Below are 18113 nucleotides of genomic sequence, written 5' to 3'. Positions count from 1 at the left end.
TTATCCCCAGAAATTGCACTCAGACGAAGAGAAATTCCACTCTCCACCCAGAGACTGTAGCCCTTCCCCTAAGGCAGCCCATACCCAGTGGCCTGTAGATACAAATGTCCAGCCCCGTGTTTTCATTAGGGACACGAGTCAGGACAACCTGTCAGGGTCATTGTAGCTCCAGAGCTCCAGAAGCCCCTGGCACAACACAGCTCAACCTCCACCTCTGCCCAGAATCTTCTCCTCACTCCTCCAAGGAATTGTCCCAAGGATCACTCTCAGACCCAAGATAACCTCATCGTTCCTTTCTCCAGACTACCCACTGCTTGTAATTATGTGTATGTGTGTATTTGTGCATGTCTGTGCTTATATGTGCATTGTATACACATTTTCATTTCATGTGGTGACATCAGTTTTCATCAAATATGCTCCATCAGGGAAGAGACCATGTCCAATGCTATATTTTCAGCATAGTTTCTGAAAAAAATCACTGTTGTTCAAAAAAAAATATTCTTGTTAAATTTCCTGTTCTTTAATTTTAATAAGGTTGACATCTTCATATTTTTAAAATTTCTTTATATTTCTCTTCAGAGAACTTATTGGTTTGCAAGAGACTTGTCCCTCAAAACAGCATACATACTTTAACAGCTGATAGCTCAGTTTTGAAAATGAAATGTATTTTAATAAAACAATGCCTTTATAATTATTCAAATTGTCTTCTACATTTTGGGGGAACACCCTACATAAAAATCAAGCAAGCCTTCATGTTTTTTTATTTTTATATCTTTCTATACATAAATATTTCTTTCTTACATAAATTTTACAGTCTTAGCATCTTGGGACCTGCATTTTCCTGAGAAGAGCCTATGTTCATATTCCAACATCATTGCAAAAGAAAAAAATTCTACTTGTTACTTTTTACACTTAATTCCATTTGAACCATATAAAATTTATTTTTTGAAAGCATATGTTGTAAATCTAGGGTTATGCTGTTTCAGATATTTTGTGAATGCAAAAAAATATCTCTGGAATAAAGGCAAAGGAGAGATGAAGGAAGGGAGAATGAGACAGAGATTGAGAGAAAGAGGATCAGGAGGCAGAAAAAGAGAGAAGAACCAGCTTAGAGAAATGTCAGGGTAAAAATGCCTTTTCTCCCTTGGCTGGAGCAGGGAGAGTGCCATATCTGGGGGTTGGAGAACAAGAGATTAGAAAGACTAGTGATATTAACAAGGGCCAGAAAATGTCAGAGATGGAAAAAAAATGTCCTCCACAACTTATTTACATACAATGAGCCTCTCACCCAGACAGAGTGGCTGCCAAAGGTCACACAGTAATTTACTAGGGCTCCTTGACTCCTAAGGCAGTGTTCTGATCAGAAAAACAGAAAGCTGCTTTCAGCAGGGAAACATGCACAGGCTAGAGGGTTGGCTGGAGGGACCTGTGAGGATCCTACCAACTCAGATTCTAAAACTCAAAAAAAATATACTTTTAAAGATCACACTGTCATGAAGTTCTCATAATCAAAGACAAAAGTTTGGAGCTGAATAAAGTGCATTCTGGCACAAAGTATGTGTTCAATAATTACCTATCAATGAATGTGGATTGTTCTTATCAATACCAATAATTAAGTGCTCCTCTTTGATTACTCCGTGAGCTTATGTGAGTGGCTCATGACAATCTGTGTCTAGGGTGGTTGAGTGGGTGCCAAGGGGAGTTAGCCCCGTGGTGGGTTAGCAGAGGGAACTTCACAGCTGAGGACCCTGAAGCATCAGGCTCTCATCCAACTTGTAATATTGGGATAGGTGAGCCAAGATGCCAGTGGACAGGCAGAATAATGGTGCCCCAAAGCTGTCAATGCCTGGCCCCTAAGAATTTGTAATATTACTTGGCAATAAAGACTTTGCAGATCTGATTAAGGACCTTGAAATGGGGAGATTATTCTTAATGATCCAGGTGGCTGCATTGAGATCCATAGAAGTGAAAACCTTTCCCAGCTTAGGTGAGTGTCAGAGGGAGATTCCATGATCAGAGATGAGTCAGAGACATGCAGTGTTGCTGGCTTTGGAGATGGTAGAAGGGAACCATGATCCAAAGAACATGGGCAACCTCTAGCCCCTGGACAAAGCAAGGAGCCCCCTGAATGGAGCACAGCCCTGGTGACACCATGATTTTAGCCCACTCAGGCCTGTGTCAAACTCTGGCCTGTAGGGTTTGCAAGATAATAAATGGGTAGTGTTTAAACCACCACAATTGAGATCCACAGAAGCAATAGCATTTTGTAGCATTTACTTTGCTACAGAAGCAATAGAACATGAATGCAGTCATGAAAGCCCACATCCAGCCACACACTTGTCTCAAGATGTGCTGCCTCCAACTCTGCTTTGAAAAGCCCTCCTTCTGCCTGCCTGAGCTCCCTAGTAGTAATATGCTGCTTTCTACCATTATCCCCCTTTTCTTCCTGAATGACCTAAAATCTGCTTTGTGATCAATGGCTCCATCACAAAAACCCAGCTAAAGTTTCAGGACCTACAGAGAGATTGCCTGGCTAACCCTGACCAACCCTTGTGGGTTTTGAACCCAGAACCCATTTGCACTGTCTTCACTGGAAACATTTTACTGGATATCACTTTGTCATTATTTCTGTCTGTGGGTGTAGGTGGGGCTATGTGGGTGGCATCCATAAAGACTGAGCTCTGAGAAAAAGAACTATGACTCAGAGCTGACTGGGGAGCCCAGTCCTCTACCATCTTGCCTTCACCTTCATCCCCAGGGTGTGCATCTTCTCAAAGGAGTCAGGGACAAACCCTTCCGTTTGGCCATTTCCCAAGATGTGTCTCTCAGGGGGCCCTACCTCTGAAAGGAAGATGTCTCCTCCTAAGTTAACTGTTTTAATTCCCTGACTTCTAGAGATGACACTAGAGAATTCAAACAGGAAGCTGCTATGGCCCAGGGTCTATATTCCCTGCTTCCCAGATTTCAAAATCTTGGATCTAGGAGGGAGACAAAAATCTCTGAGTGGAAACTCTGGATCTAACCCTGGTCATGCACCTCGACTGCCATAATCTTAGTCCAGCTCGGAAATTCCTTTGTGCCTTTCTCATCTCATTTTACTTCGGAAATTCTAGGAGGAAGGAAAGGGCCAGGATAGAGGCACTGCCATGGGACCAATCCTAAGCCATCAGCTGCTTAAGTGTATCTAGGTCTCTATCCTTTTCTTCATTCAGATCTTTTTCTCAAATGTTACTTCCTCAGAACAAACTTCTCATTAATCTAAGCAGTAACACCAGTGTCTCATAATCCCCTGAGGACCCCTTGGTTTCCCATCATGCCCACGGAGATCACTCTGCTGGAGTCTAAGTTCCCATCCAGCATAAGGTCAGCTCTAAACCTCATCAAGAAACCAAGGGCCTGGAGACAGTGAATAGGGAGAACCAAGAACGGTCATGCTTGGGAGAGAAGGGACAGAAACAGCATCTTTACTCTCTGGTCACCAAAAGGATTCCTTTCTCACATTCTAGCCCCTGGACTTGGTGACACAGGGTAAGCCTTTATTTAAGATGTCAGCATAAGGATTGGAGATGTCACCCACCCAGAAGTGCCAACTGTTCCAGCTGTGCAGAAGCCTCAGTACATCCCTGACAGCTGCAACACCCTGCCAACAGCAATGGAGCACATATTTCATGTTGTTCATGTCACAGAGTGGACCCATTAGGCAAGAATCTCCATACATGATTTCTTAATGCGAGTGGCTCTAGAAGGAGACACTGCTTAGCGACTAAGGTAAGTGACTTAGAGTTGCATATGAGACAAGCTCTGTAGCACAGACATAGGGTGGGCTTGAATTTCATCAGGGCTGGGTATATATTTTAGACCTAGTGTTAAGGTTTGTCAGTGAGATGGGTACAAAACTGGTGGAGGGACAAATTCTCTTCTTTAAATTGGAATGCCATTGCTGGTGCTCAGGACACAGCCTCAGGTGCAGCCTTTATGGGCCAGAGAGAAGGCTACAGTATACCTATACACAGTACTGATTTTTTTTTTTTGGACAATTGGCATTGTATACTTTCAGTGACCTAAAATTCCAATGAAGATCATAAAGCCGTGGAAATATTTACACACACACACACACACACACTTCACATACATGTTGGCCCCAAAGAAGGTGAAGAGATGATGGACCAAGGCAATATGAGTTCAGTGGCAGCTGTAACAAGAACAATGAGAACAATGACAAGAGCTGCTTGTTGAGCCCCTAGCATGTGCTGTCACTGTACCGAGTAGTTTACTCATTTAATCTTTGCAGCAGCCCTGGAAGCTAGTACTATTATTAGCTTCATTTTATAGCTGAGTAAATAAAGATCCAGACAGGGAAGTAACAGAGGGGAGCAGACTGATATTCTCAACAAGCAAGTGTCACACCAGAATTCAAGCACAGTCCAAGGCCATGCCTCCACCAACCACCATGCGAGAGTGAGGGGAGTCAGGGAGGCACAGGGAAGGCTGCAGCAGCAAAGCAGCACCATTGGGCAGAATGCTGATGACCTTCCAGTTGCTGGCAGAGCAGTTGCCTGGTCCTGAGGCTTATCTCTGTGACCCCCTGTGTCCTTTCTGCTCTCGATCTTTGCAAATAATACTAGAAGATCTCCCTAAAGAAATTTATTGACTCAAAACTGTGACTTTCCATTAATTGCATGATCCTAGTTGGAGAAATTTGCATGAGTGACAGTCCTCAACAGAGAGACAGCCCAGAAAGACTTGAAGGGACCCTTTTAAAAGGGGTTGGTGCACAGCTTCTGGGTCATGACACAGACCCCTACAGTACACACACTCTAGACACACTAATTCTCTTTCTTTCCTTGTTCCTTCTTCCCTGTTTTTTTCTTTTTCTGGTTTTTCCCTCTCACATATTTGCTCTTCCTATTTTTTCTCATTTGCCTTCTTCCTAAATGTCCATGACTGTTGCCGTGTTGTCTTCCTTTATTAATCTGCTCCTCTGTGTTTTTCTTTCACCTTATCAATGCTTTCCTATACTTTTACTTCTATGACTCCCTAAATCCCCTGATTCTCATACTCCCATGTTGTTATCTTTATCTTTCTCTCTCTGCCCTTCTGTTTATCACTGACCACCTACTTGCCTATTTCACCCTGTTCTCTTTATCTCTATCTTTGTTTCGGAGTCAATGATTCTCTCTCTCTCTCTCTCTCTCTCTCTCTCTCTCTCTCTCTCTCATCTATCTATCTATCTATCTATCTATCTATCTATCTATCTATCGCTATGTCTGCCTCTCCATCTGTTCCTTGTTTCCTTTCCATGCAGGACACAGCCCCTGGATCATGGCAAATCTGAGCCACCCTTCTGAATTTGTCCTCTTGAGCTTCTCGTGTTTCGGTGACCTGCAGGTTCTGCTGTATGGGCCCTTCCTCGTGCTTTATCTTCTTGCCTTCGTGGGAAACACCATCATCATAGTCTCTGTCATAGCTGACACCCACCTATGGACTCCCATGTACTTCTTCCTGGGGAATTTTTCCCTGCTGGAGGTCTTGGTGACCACAACTACAGTGCCCAGGATGCTCTCAGACCTGCTGGTCCCCCACAAGGTCATTTCCTTCAGGAACTGCCTGGTCCAGTTCTACTTCTACTTTTCCCTGGGATCCACCTCCTTCCTCATCCTGTCAGACATGGCCCTTGACCGCTTTGTGGCCATCTGCCACCCACTACGCTATGGCACTTTGATGAGCTGGCCTGTGTGTGTCCGGCTGGCAGGGGCTGCCTGGGCAGTTCCTTTCCTCGCCATGGTGCCCACTGTCTTCTCCCGGGCTCATCTCAATTATTGCCATGGCAATGTCATTAACCACTTCTTCTGCGACAATGCACCTCTGCTGCAGCTATCCTGCTCAGACACCAGCCTGCTGGAATTCTGGGACTTCGTGATGGCGTTGGCCTTTGTCCTCAGCTCCTTCCTGGGGACCCTCCTCTCCTATGGCTACATTGTGAGCACTGTGCTGCGGGTCCCCTCTGCCAGTGGCCGTCAGAGGGCTTTCTCTACATGTGGGTCCCACCTCACCCTGGTCTTCATTGGCTACAGCAGCACCATCTTCCTATATGTCAGGCCTGACAAGGCACATTCTGTGGAAGTCAATAAGACTGTAGCCTTGGTGACGTCAGTCCTCACTCCCTTTCTGAACCCCTTTATCCTCACCTTCCGCAATGAGACATTCAAGGCTGTGCTATGCAGGCAGATGCAGAGGCTGAAAGGCCTCCACAAGGCACTATAATGAGCCTGAGGGACCCAGCCAGTAGCTCTGTGAAGAGGCAGAGGACCAGTTGGGTGGGAAGAACTCTGTCAGGTTTCCTTAGATTTTTTCCCTCTGTGCCTCTGAATGACAACCATAGTGAGTCCCCAGTGCTCCCCTGTCTTTACCAAAGCTCTCATAGACCACCATGGGGGTGCTCCCTATACCCACTAGCAGCTGCAATAACTCTGAAAGTAGCCCAGAGTCTGGGGAGCCAGGAGTGGGGCTTTCAATACAAGAAAGTACATGGCTTTCTATTCAAGGCAAAGTAGCCAGGTCATGTTCTCTGATCAAGAGATATCCAGGCCAGTGTGTGTGTGTGTGTGTGTGTGTGTGTGTGTTATATTCCTAAAAGCCTATTCCCTTTGGAATTAAACATTAGATTCATCACTTTACTCCCCCAGCTGAAAATCTTTAGATTTTCCAGTAACTTGGTCCTCAGAATCACTGAATTCTCTTAGCTTTCATCTATCCTGGATTTTTCTAAAATAGCCCCAATTTAAAATATTCTGCCAAATTCTTTCTGCAAATACACTTTAATTTACCAAACTACATTTTGCAGTAAACTATGATGACTTCACTTATCAAGAAAGTACTACTAGTGCCACTTACTTTAAGACAACAAATCTACAGATTTATTGCAAATGTCAAGCTTTTTAAAAGTCTCTTATGTGGAAATAAACAAGGCAGGGAATTTGGGCTCATTTGGTGGATACAGAGTGCCTAGCTTTGGAAACGTGACTTCCTTAGTGACCCCCTGGTTCTCATTATGTGCTCTGGTGTCACCCCAGGCAAACCCCTTCCTAATCGAGATGCCCTTTTCTCTGACTTTCTGAGAAGTTCATTTATTTCTTACTAAGATGCTCCTCATCCAAAAGAGAGGTTCACGTTAGGTTGAAAACCTTGTCCCCTCCAATTACATATCAGAGCAGTGACTCTTGTGTTTGCTGTTGCACCAATGGATTTATTTTCTCTAATTATTCACTGCTCACCAGCTCAAAGAGTAAATATTTGTAGAATAAATGAAAAAAGATGAAAAAATTAAAAATAATTCTTCTGATAATACATACCTTAGCTTTGTGTGTGTGCATGTATATAAATATACAGTATGTGTATTTTTTCACACTTTACAAACCACTTCAACATATGTTTTCCATTCATTTTTATCCTCAGAGTAATTCAATTAAATAAAAACACTGATCACCATGAGCAATGCACTCCTCTTCAGCACTGGCCATTAAAGATAAAAGACATGTTGCCCGGCTGGTGTGGCTCAGTGGTTGAACGTTGAACTATGAACCAGGAGATCACAGTTCAACTCCCAGTCAGGGCAAATGCCAGGATTGTGGTCTTGATCCCCAGTAGGGGGCATGCAGGAGGCAGCCGATAAATGATTTTCTCTCATCATTGATGTTTCTATCTCTCTCTCCCTCTCACTTTCTCTCTGTAATCAATAAAAAAAATTTTAATGCTGACCAAAAAAAAAAAGATAAAAGACATGTGGATTTTAACCTTAGGTTTCTCCATCCATGTGAGAGTGGAAATAGTACAGTTACTTGTAACACATCGTGATAAGGGGTTTTCCTACTAAGTGCCATGAAAGCCCAGAAGGGAAATACTGATTATTGGGCTGCAGCCCAGCAGTATTTCTAAACCACTAATGGATAAGTTATAGGGGAAATAGAGATGAAAAAAGAGTTGGTCAAATCAGTGGCCAAACTAATAGTAGAATCTGGTTCTTCAATCTTATCACCTTTCCATGCTTGAACATTCTTCTTTATCTGAATCGAAATTAGATTCTCTAAACATTGGAATCTCCAGGATCTGATGCCACTAGACTCCTCTAGCCCCTTAATTAGTGTATATCCATCAAGTTCCCATTCAGTTTATAGACTCACTAGTGGCCTGGTGCACAAAAATCATGCACATTAAAAGGGAATTAATTAGAGGATATATTTTAATATTGCTATTTGCCCTTTCTCTATAATAGAAGTGTCAGAGATAAAAGAAAATTACTAAAATATATATGAAAATCTTCCTCCTGTCAGAGTCTGGGACACACCATGGGACTCAGAGTCAAGTCCCCGCTCACCCTCATGCACCTCAAAATTGCGTGAGACCCAGACCCGGCTGGCCCCACCCCCATTGGTGAGATCCAGACCCAGCCAGCCCCACCCCTGTCAAGCCCCGCTGGGTGGGGGGCACAGCCTCAGGTCCCCCGGCCCAATGCTGGGGTGGGGGGCACGGCCTGAGGTCCCCCGTCAAGTCCCGCCAGGTGGGGGGCGCAGCCTCAGGTCCCCCACCCTGGCCCAGCACCGCTCAGCCTCAGATCCCTACTGATCACTCATTGTGGCTCCTTACGGGAACCCCGCCTCTGCTGTGGGTGCAGTCATCTTTTGTTACAGGAACCCTGCCTCCGCTGTGGTTGCAGCCATCTTGTGATGGCAAGATGGAGTGAGGGTCAATTTGCATATTACCTCTGTATTATATAGGATATTGGCAATAGTTCAAGTAACCACATAACAGCAATTGCATCCTATCTAATAAAAGAGTAATATGCAAATTAACCATCACTCCACAACAAAAATGGCAGTGCCCATAGCCACAAGATGGTGGCACCCAGTCCTCTCAGCCCCACTGGAGTCCCCCAGTCTCAGGGAGGGATGCCGCTGAGAGCCGGCAGAGTAAGCGGCCTGGCGGAATTCTGCCCAGAGGCCCTCATGACCCTTTATAAGAAACAAAAACAAATTCACTCCCCACGGCGTGATCCCCTCCCAGCAGCGGCAGCCTGGGTTCTCAACCACTGAGTCACACTAGCCAGGCAGATATGGAGGAATCTTAAATGTTTCTTTTTAAAATATATATATTTTATTGATTTTTTACAGAGAGGAAGGGAAAGGAATAGAGAGCTAGAAACATCTATGAGAGAGAAACATCGATCAGCTGCCTCCTGCACACTCCCCACTGGGTATGTGCCCCCAACCAAGGTACATGTCCTTGACCGGAATGGAACCTGGGACCCTTGAGTCTGCAGGCCGATGCTTCATCCACTGAGCCAAACCAGTTAGGGCTGTCCAATATGTTAAAGAAAAAAACCCTATCTAATAAAGAGGGAATATGCAGGGGAGGGCATTTGGGGGTGACCAGGTTGTCAGGGGAGGGCAGTTGGGGATGATCAGGCCAGCAGGGGAGCAGTTAGGCATCAATCAGGCTGGCAGGGGAGTGGTTAGGGGGTGATCAGGCTGGCAGGCAGAAGTGGTTAGCGGTAATCAGACAGGCAGAAGCGGTTAGGGGCAATCAGGCAGTCAGGCGAGCAGTTGGGAGCCAGCAGTCCCAGATTGTGAAAGAGATGTCCGAGGGGTCCCAGATTGGAGAGGGTGCAGGTTGGGCTGAGGGACACCTCCCCTCCCCCCCAGTGCACGAACTTCGTGCACCGGGCCTCTAGTGTTTTATATCCTGACTTGAAAGAAACAAATACTATTTCTAAAACAACTACAGATTCAGTGTCACTTTTAAAGATTTTCATTTTGTCACAATAGTATCCACAAACATATGAAGGTTGGCAAATAACATGTATACATGAGAGAAATATTTTTATTTGGTCTATAAACAACGTTAATTGCATGATAGATTCACACTTTCTTTTTTATCAGGAGATAGGAACAATTGATCTTATTAGTTTACATAAGGTGATTTGATATTAGGTGATTGGACAAAAGGCAACAGTCTTCCCCAGAAGTAGCTTACATGGGAACATAATTGCTGGAGCCCAGGATGAGATTGTTTGTAACACCCAGCACTAATTTAAATATAGGTGGAATCAGTGGTGGGATTTTATGACTCCCCACCTTCCCACCCACCCTCCACTTGTCTGGCATTCCAGCCCCAGAGATGCAGTGCTCTAGGAAGCAATCATTAAAAGGGCAGGGTTTTGAATGGCTAACACAAGAATCTATTGTCACGCGTGTAAATCCTGGTGGGAATCAAAAAAGTAGATTTATTACTTACAGGTAGGAGGAAAAACAAATAGGGTATGAAAGTTTTGATGGGGGAAGATAAAAGAATCAAATCATTTTTTAAATATATTTTTATTGATTTCAGAGAGGAAGGGAGAGAGAGAGATAGAAACATCAATGATGAGAGAGAATTATTGATCGGCTGCCTCCTGCACGGCCCCTACTGGGGATCAAGACTGCAACCTGGGCATGTGCCCTTTGACCATAATTGAACCCAGTACCCTTCAGTCCACAGGCCAATGCTCTATTCACTGAGCCAAACTGGCGAGGGCTCAAATCATTTTTCAAAACAAAGTCAGGTCTGGGTCCTGTAGTGACCCTGCATGCAGAAGTTTGATGAAGTGTAACACCCCTCAAAGGCTAAGGTAGAAAATTGCACTGTTGATGATAGAGGATCATATTCACATCAATTTAGTTCACCACTTCTCCTTTTTTGTCATTTGTTTTTTAGTTTTTATTGAATTTATTGGGGCAACATTGATTAAAATTATATAGGAAAAAGGTGAAGGGATTAAACAAAACAAAGTTTAGCAATTCTTTAAGCTTTAAATTTCCCAATCTGAACTAATAAAAGAGGAAAATGCTAATTGACCGTACCTTCGCTACGCCCACAGCCAATCAGAGTGAGTATGCAAATTAACCCAACAAAGATGGCGGTTAATTTGCATACGCTGAGGGAGGGAGGAGTGAAGACTGAAGACAGCATAAAAGGAAGAGGGAGGCGACTGCCAGAGGGAAAGGTCAGGCGGCGGCGGTGGCAGGTGGGGCAGGGCGGGGCGGGCAGGGCAGGGTGGGGTGGGGCAGGCAGCCGCGGCGGCCACTTGCAGGAATCTTCCTGCAATGGGCCACTAGTATAAATATAATCCTTGCAATAAAACTTAACAAATATTGAAGAAAGGTGGTGTGATCCAGTGGTCTGTTGGTAAATGTTTACCTACCAGCTATCCAATTGTACTATTGGCTGACTTCCAGCATTTGCCAATGTCGATGGCTTCAATACTCCAATCATGTCAAACTACCAACATGATACCCTTGAACTTGGAGTTGGGAAGACATGCTCAGCAGCACACTATTATACAGTATTTATACTATCTATATATATAAAAAGCCAGCAACCGTGACAACCAGAATAAACAACAACCAGTTGCTATGACGCCCACTGTGGCCAGCGAACCAGCCTAATCAGGGGGTGGGGCCGGCCAGCCAAGCTCCTGCGGCCCCTCCCCCAAGCCTGCCCACCCTGATCGAACTCTTCCACCCCAATCAAGGGCGGGGCGGGCCAGCCTTATGCCCTCCAATTCCCCCTAGCCCTTCCCCCAAGCCAGCCCTGCTCCTGATCGGCCAACTCCACCACTGATCAGCCCACCCCACCACAATAGGCCTGTAGCTCCTCCTCCTGGTTGGCCCCGCCCCGATCACCCTCCCACCCCAATAGGGAACAGGGCCAGCTAGCCAACCACCCATGGCCCCTCCCCCAGGCCACTAGTTCCCAATCGGCCCCTCAACCCCAATTGGGGGCGGGGCCTGCTGGCCAATCACCCACAGCCCCTCCTCCCAGCTGGCCCAGCCCTGATTGGGCCCCAATTGGGGCGGGCCAGCCGGCCAACCTCCCGCCATCTCCTCCTCTTGACAGGCCCAGTCCCAGTCTGCCCCAGTTGGGGCCAGGTTGGCCAGACCCCACCCATGCACAAATTCATGCACTGGGCCTCTAGTCTTTATATATAAAAAGCCTGCAACCGTAATGGCCATAATGACTGTAACAACCAGTCGCTATGACGCCCACTGTGGCCAGCAAACCAGCCCGATCAGGGGTAGGGCCATCCAGCCAACCTCTCAGCCCCTCCCCGCTGCCAGCCTGCCCCTGATCAGACTCTCCCACCCTGATCAAGAGTGGGGCCAGCTGGCCAAATGCCCCCTACCTTCCCTCCGCCAGCCCTGCTTCCAATCAGCCCGTCCCACCACAATAGGCCTGCAGCCCCTCCCCCCAGCTGGCCTGCCCCTGATCACACGCCCACCCCAATAGGGGGTGGGGCTGGCTGGCCAACCTCCCACCATCTCCTCCTCCCAACAGGCCCAGCCCCTATCTGCCCCGATTGGGGCCAGGGCGGCCTGACCCTACCCATGCACAAATTCGTGCACTGGGCCTCTAGTACTTATATAAGTGACACAAACAACACCATTGCATAGATAAAGGTAAAATATAGTAAAATAATTAGACATTTCAAGTTTTTACTATCTTTGTTTTTAGTAGACTCCCTTGAATTATAAGTTTATTTTATTGATTTTAATAATGGCTATGTTTAATTCCTAAAAAATTAATAACCAGTTGTCAAGAGGGTTCAAGAACATGATGATAGCATCTGCCTATGGGTTTTCCCCCAGATCCTATCACCCATTCAAGGCAGCATCATTCATTCTCCTTCCCCTGAGTTAGATGTGTACCATGTCCTATGTAAGCAAACCTCATGGAATTGTCCTTTAAGAGAATTATTTCTAAGCTCTTTCTGAACTTATTTAGGTCATTTTCAAAACTGAAAGCAATAAAAGTCCAGCACTGAAGGTAAATAAAGTACCTTTTGTGAATATAATATAATCACCCTAGCATACAAATATTTTCACATGAGTGCCCAAGTACCCAGCACAAGGTTTGTTGGAGTCAGATATGTCCTGAGATTTCAGTGAATGAAGCACCTTTCAGAGGACACTTACAAATCCCAAGAGTTGGATTTGCTTAGTGAAGACATCCATGACCACTCTCCAGAAAGTCCATTCATTAATTCCATTTCCCACCTTTTCATGCCCACACAGTGTATCATTTTTTATGTCTATACTATTTTACAAATTCAGTCTTCTCTCTCTCTGGAATTCACTTTTCCTCTTCTCAGCCTGTGAAGTTGCTCATCATATTTCAAAGCTCAACTCAAATGACACCATGTTTCAGAAGACCTTCAATTTAACCAAGAAGAATAAGGCACTTCCTCCCTGTGTTCCCAGAGTGCTTTGCATATAATGGTAACCAACACATAGTTTTGTCTTCCCACACTAAAAGCAAAGCTCCTCAAGTTAGGCACCACGACTTCCAAATCTTTGTATGTTCTGTGCCTAGAACACAGTAGATGTTCAATAAATGCCAGAAATCTTAGAGATTTGTAGATGAATTTGGAATATAAACACTTTGACCTGCAACACAGAATGCCACCTTAATTGACAGTAATAGAAGTGTAGTAAACAAAGCACTAAAAGAAGGTATTCCACTGTACTCTGTCTTAGTCGTCTGACCTAGTACCAGTTCTAAGACCCACATAACAACAGGGACTAGAGGAAGCACTGTGGATGGTGGGAGGTCTAGAAATTGTTTAATGGCCACATCACACCTGTAAATCTGAACATTTTGTAAGGGGATATGTAGCTTTCTTCATTTATTTTCTAGTCTGACTGTGTAACCCAAAATTACAGAACTTAGACAGTGGGTGAATGTTACAGCGAGACACACTGAGGCTGGACATAAGGGTTTCATCTTAAAAGTTAGAACTGTGCAGCAAAGAAATGGCCTGCCTCACAGTTGTGAGTGCTCTAGACTTGGTTCAAGCAGGGTCTCTGTGCCAACCTGAGATGTGTATTGTAGTGGGGATGCCTGATCTGAGGAGATGCACCCGTATGACCCACATACAGCCTTGCAATTCCATGAGTCAATGACTTAGCCTCATGGAATTGCAAGGTTCCTGGGGAGACTTAGTTACAGCCCCTTTGACTTAGAACTAGAATTCCAAGTTTCCTTCCAGTGAGGTGAAAAATATGTTAAAATAATTTTCTGGGTTATGTCTACCCAGGAGTCCTGTTTGACACTGAGGGTTTTTGTCACATCAAGACGAATGTGTGGAACCAAAACATCTCTAGGTCATGTCCACACAAAATTCTAACAGCAACTCAGAGGCTGAGCCATTGGCCAAATACTCTCAAGCAGTGTAAAGTCAGACTAGGACGAAAATCATGAGGCCTAAATCCTGGTCCCTGTTTCCAGAATTAAGACCTGGGATAGAAGTCATTAAGGAAGGGTGGCTGAATATTTTGTAAGGGGATATGTAGTTTTCTTCATTTGTTGGCAAATACATCCTCAGATTCCCTTTTCCAGTGCCCTTGGTGTCATTGACACTGAGACAAGGACTTTCTTACACAATTTCCTGACTGCAAGTTCCACCAGCACATTATCTGAATCAGTGGTCCTCAAATATTGATGCAGGTGAATCACCCAGGGGCCCTTATAAAATGCAGACTCTATTTCGGTAGGTCTGGGGTGGGCCTGAGCTCTCAGGAAATGCCAGTGCTGTTCCAAGGATCACACTTTGAATAGTAAGGGACCACAGGCAAGTTTGTTGAGAATGTGTACCTGTGTGATTCTGTTGTGATGAGTTAATTACTATGGACACCCAAGGCAAGATATACCTTCCCCAAGCTGACCAGTCAGATATTCCACTTAGAGAGAACACTATGAAAAACAGGCAATAAACTGCTCTAGGCGGTTGATTATTTTTAATTTTTTAAGAAGGGAATGTGTGCAGAGATGAGAGTAGCAGGAGGGAGTCTCTCAGGGGGAAAATCTGAGTGGATTTGTGTGCTGATTATTTTAGGGGGAGAAGGGAAAGAAAGTGTTTCATATAAGAAAGAGATAATTGCTTTCCATTTAGTTCTTCAGTTTTTTCACAAAGTTTGTAAGGAGGGTAAGTAATTAGTCCCTTGGGAGGTGGAGGAGAGAAAGTTCTCAGGATGAAAAACTGTTTTCCCTGCTGGCCTTTACTACAGAATCAAAAGTATCTGCCCAGCCCTAACTGGTTTGGCTCAGGGGATAGAGCATCGGCCTGCAGACTCAAGGGTCCCAGGTTCGATTCTGGTCAAAGGCATGTACCTTGGTTGCGGGCACATCCCCAGTAGTGGGTGTGCAGGAGGCAGCTGATTGATGTTTCTCTCTCATCTATGTTTCTAAATCTCTCTCCCTCTCCCTTCCTCTCTGTAAAAAAATCAATAAAATATGTTGAAAAAAAAGAAGGATCTGCCCACTTTTGGAGAGGCCCACAAATAGGAACTTGTCCAGTGGTAGGTTTTTTTTGTGTGTGTGTGTTTGTTTGTTTTTTTAAAAAAATATTTTTAATTGGAGATTAAGCTACCTGGTAATAACAGGAGACTCAGGCCTCTAGGTTGTATATCCTGGGCCATTCTTCCCTTCCCATCACCTCCTTTAACCAAAGCTGTGGTGGGCCCATACTGTAACCTGTAGTTACCACACTGCATATTAGGACTAAGAACTCGCCTCTCAATATCCTGGGAACAGAACTAGCTTCAGAAGTAAGCGGAAGCTGGCATCTACTCTGTCCTGTTTTGCTAATCCCAGCCCAGTCCAGGTTCAATGTGGTATAAGAAATCATACACCAGACTTGTTCCTGCTCCCATCATCTTCCCATGACTTCCCAACCACACCCAGATTTCCAAGGAATATCTTCCCTCATCCTTCTTCCACCCCATTGCACACACCACCAATCACACTCATTTCCTCCTCATCATCTGGCTTCTATGGTCTCTGCTTTACTACCCAGGGCCCCTGGTAATCTACTGGCCATTCTGCTATCAGGAAACCTAACTTCAGAGGGCCTCCCCCGGGACATGGACCAAAAGACCTGTGGGAGAAGAAACTAGATCATTGTCAGTCTGGGGCAATGATCCAGCTTCCCTTCTCTCTCAAGTACATGGGAAGGATAAAGGCTAGGCCTTGGGACTTCAACTTTCTGTGTAAGGGGCCTTGGAAAGTGACCCTCAGAAAGTCACTTCTGTTTAAAGGCAAGAAGTTTTGAGGGGCCTGGATGGGGAAGTGGGCAGGCAGCCTGGGAGTGAGTGATGCTTCAACCCCAGGTGCAATCCTAGAAAAGGTGATACCAATGGAGGCACACAGTTTCTTCTGTTTGGGGGAGACCAGCCCTCTCTACTTTTCTTAGAGAAACTCCCACTTTCAGAAACCCATTCTAAAGTCTGAAGTCAGTTCCTGAGAAAGAAACACACACAACTGAAAAAAAGTTGCACACAAAGACATGTAAAGGAATGTAAATAAACTATAGAGCTGGACTGGGGAAGAGAGATTTGTTTTGTTTTTTAATATATTTTATTGATGTTTTACAGAGAGGAAGGGAGAGGAATAGAGAGTTAGAAACATCAATGAGAGAAACATCGATCAGCTGCCTCCTGCATACCCCCTACTGGGGATGTGCCCACAACCAAGGTACATGCTCTTGACCAGAATCAAACCTGGGACCCTTCAGTCCGCAGGCTGACGCTCTATCCACTGAGCCAAACCAGCCAGGGCAGAAGAGAGATTTCTAATAGCACATTTGATAATAATAGCCACATTTACTAAGCTCTTACTATGACCAAACCCCGGACTAAGAGCTTTATTTAGATTATCTCTTTTAGTTGATATTATTGCAGTGTTTTCACTCCCCAGCTCCCTCAAATTCATCCATTCCTTAACCATCTCAGGCTCACAGACACTTGTCTTTGAGACATTCAAATTATGTGAGTTCATTAGCTCTCTGTAGTGAGTGAGCAGAGACTTCTGGGAGGGGGAGGGAGCAGGAGAGAGTAAGAAAAAGGAGGTCAAGGAGCTCTAGTCCAAGCACTTAGATGTCCACTTACAGTGGAAGGTCCTTATGCCTATGACTTAACAGGTGCCTTCTGTCTTCTTATCTGTGGGTTGCTGGGTCTCTGAAGAGGATCCTTTTGGTCATATCTTCAATGACCTCCTTGACCTTCTTATTTCGGAAAGTGAAGATGAAGGGATTGAGGAAAGGAGTCACCACTGCAGTCATCAGGGCCACCACCTTGTTGAGGTGTGTGGAGTGGCCCTTGCCTGGCCTCACATAGATAAAGATGGCACTACCATAGCCCAGAACCACCACAGTGAGGTGGGAGGCACAGGTGGAGAAGGCCTTCTGGCGCCCAGAGGACGAGGGGATGTGCAGTACTGCAGCTACAATGAGGACATAGGAGACTAAAATAAGCAGCATGGTGGCCAGCACAAAGAGCAAGGACAGAAAGAAATCCATGAACTCAATGTGGCGAGTGTCAGAGCAGGACAGCTTGAGAAGTGGGGCAGAGTCACAGAAGTAGTGGTCGATGACATTAGGGCCGCAGAACCAGAGCTGTGTTTTCTGCAGGGTGGGGGAGACGATGGAGAGGAACCCAACCACCCAACAGACCACCACCAGCTTCACACAAACTGAACCGTTCATGATGGTTGGGTAGTGCAGAGGGCGGCAGATGGCCACATAGCGATCAAAGGCCATGACTGTGAGGATCAGGAAGTTGGTGGAGCCCAAGGAGAAGTAAAAGAAAGACTGGGTCAGGCATTCAGCAAAGGACATAGTCTTATGAGTGGACAGCAAATCTGCCAGCATCCTAGGAACCACAGTGGAAGTGACCAGCACCTCCACGAAGGAGAAGTTGCAGAGGAAGAAGTACATCGGTGAGTGGAGGCGGGAGTCAAGGCATGTGAGGGTGATAATGGTCAGGTTCCCCAGTAATGTCAGCACATATATCAATAGGATGAAAGCAAACAAGAGGATCTGGAATTCATGGAGATGAGAAAATCCCAGGAGTACAAATTCCCTGACGACGCTGAAGTTACTCATTGCACTTGACACCAGTTCTCTATACGATCTGTGAAAAGCCAGGAAATATTAGTGAGAAATTGCCATCAGCCTCTCTCTTGACCTTGCTCCCTGATGGCTGCTGCCCCAGCTCCCCAAGAATGCTAGCCTATAAGCATGGTTA

General features: G+C 45.3%; 2 protein-coding genes across 2 annotated transcripts; one reads left to right on the top strand and one right to left on the bottom strand.

Annotated features, from left to right (window-relative positions):
- Positions 1 to 5261: 5261 nt before the first annotated feature.
- On the top strand, positions 5262 to 6264 carry LOC307108065 (olfactory receptor 6V1-like; the record flags this gene model as incomplete). The annotated part of the gene is made up of 1 exon (XM_079785775.1): positions 5262 to 6264. Exon 1 carries the CDS (start codon positions 5323 to 5325, stop codon positions 6262 to 6264), a length of 942 nt encoding a protein of 313 aa, XP_079641901.1. The 5' UTR covers positions 5262 to 5322.
- Positions 6265 to 17023: 10759 nt separating this feature from the next.
- On the bottom strand, positions 17024 to 17971 carry LOC307108059 (olfactory receptor 6V1-like; the record flags this gene model as incomplete). Its single annotated transcript, XM_079785769.1, has 1 exon — positions 17024 to 17971. One exon carries the CDS (start codon positions 17969 to 17971, stop codon positions 17024 to 17026), a length of 948 nt encoding a protein of 315 aa, XP_079641895.1.
- Between the last annotated feature and the right edge of the window lie 142 nt (positions 17972 to 18113).

The sequence above is a fragment of the Cnephaeus nilssonii genome (assembly GCF_951640355.1).
Source record: "Cnephaeus nilssonii genome assembly, chromosome: 12".
NCBI classification, from domain to species: domain Eukaryota; kingdom Metazoa; phylum Chordata; class Mammalia; order Chiroptera; family Vespertilionidae; genus Cnephaeus; species Cnephaeus nilssonii.
This window is presented reverse-complemented; position numbering and strand designations above follow the sequence as displayed.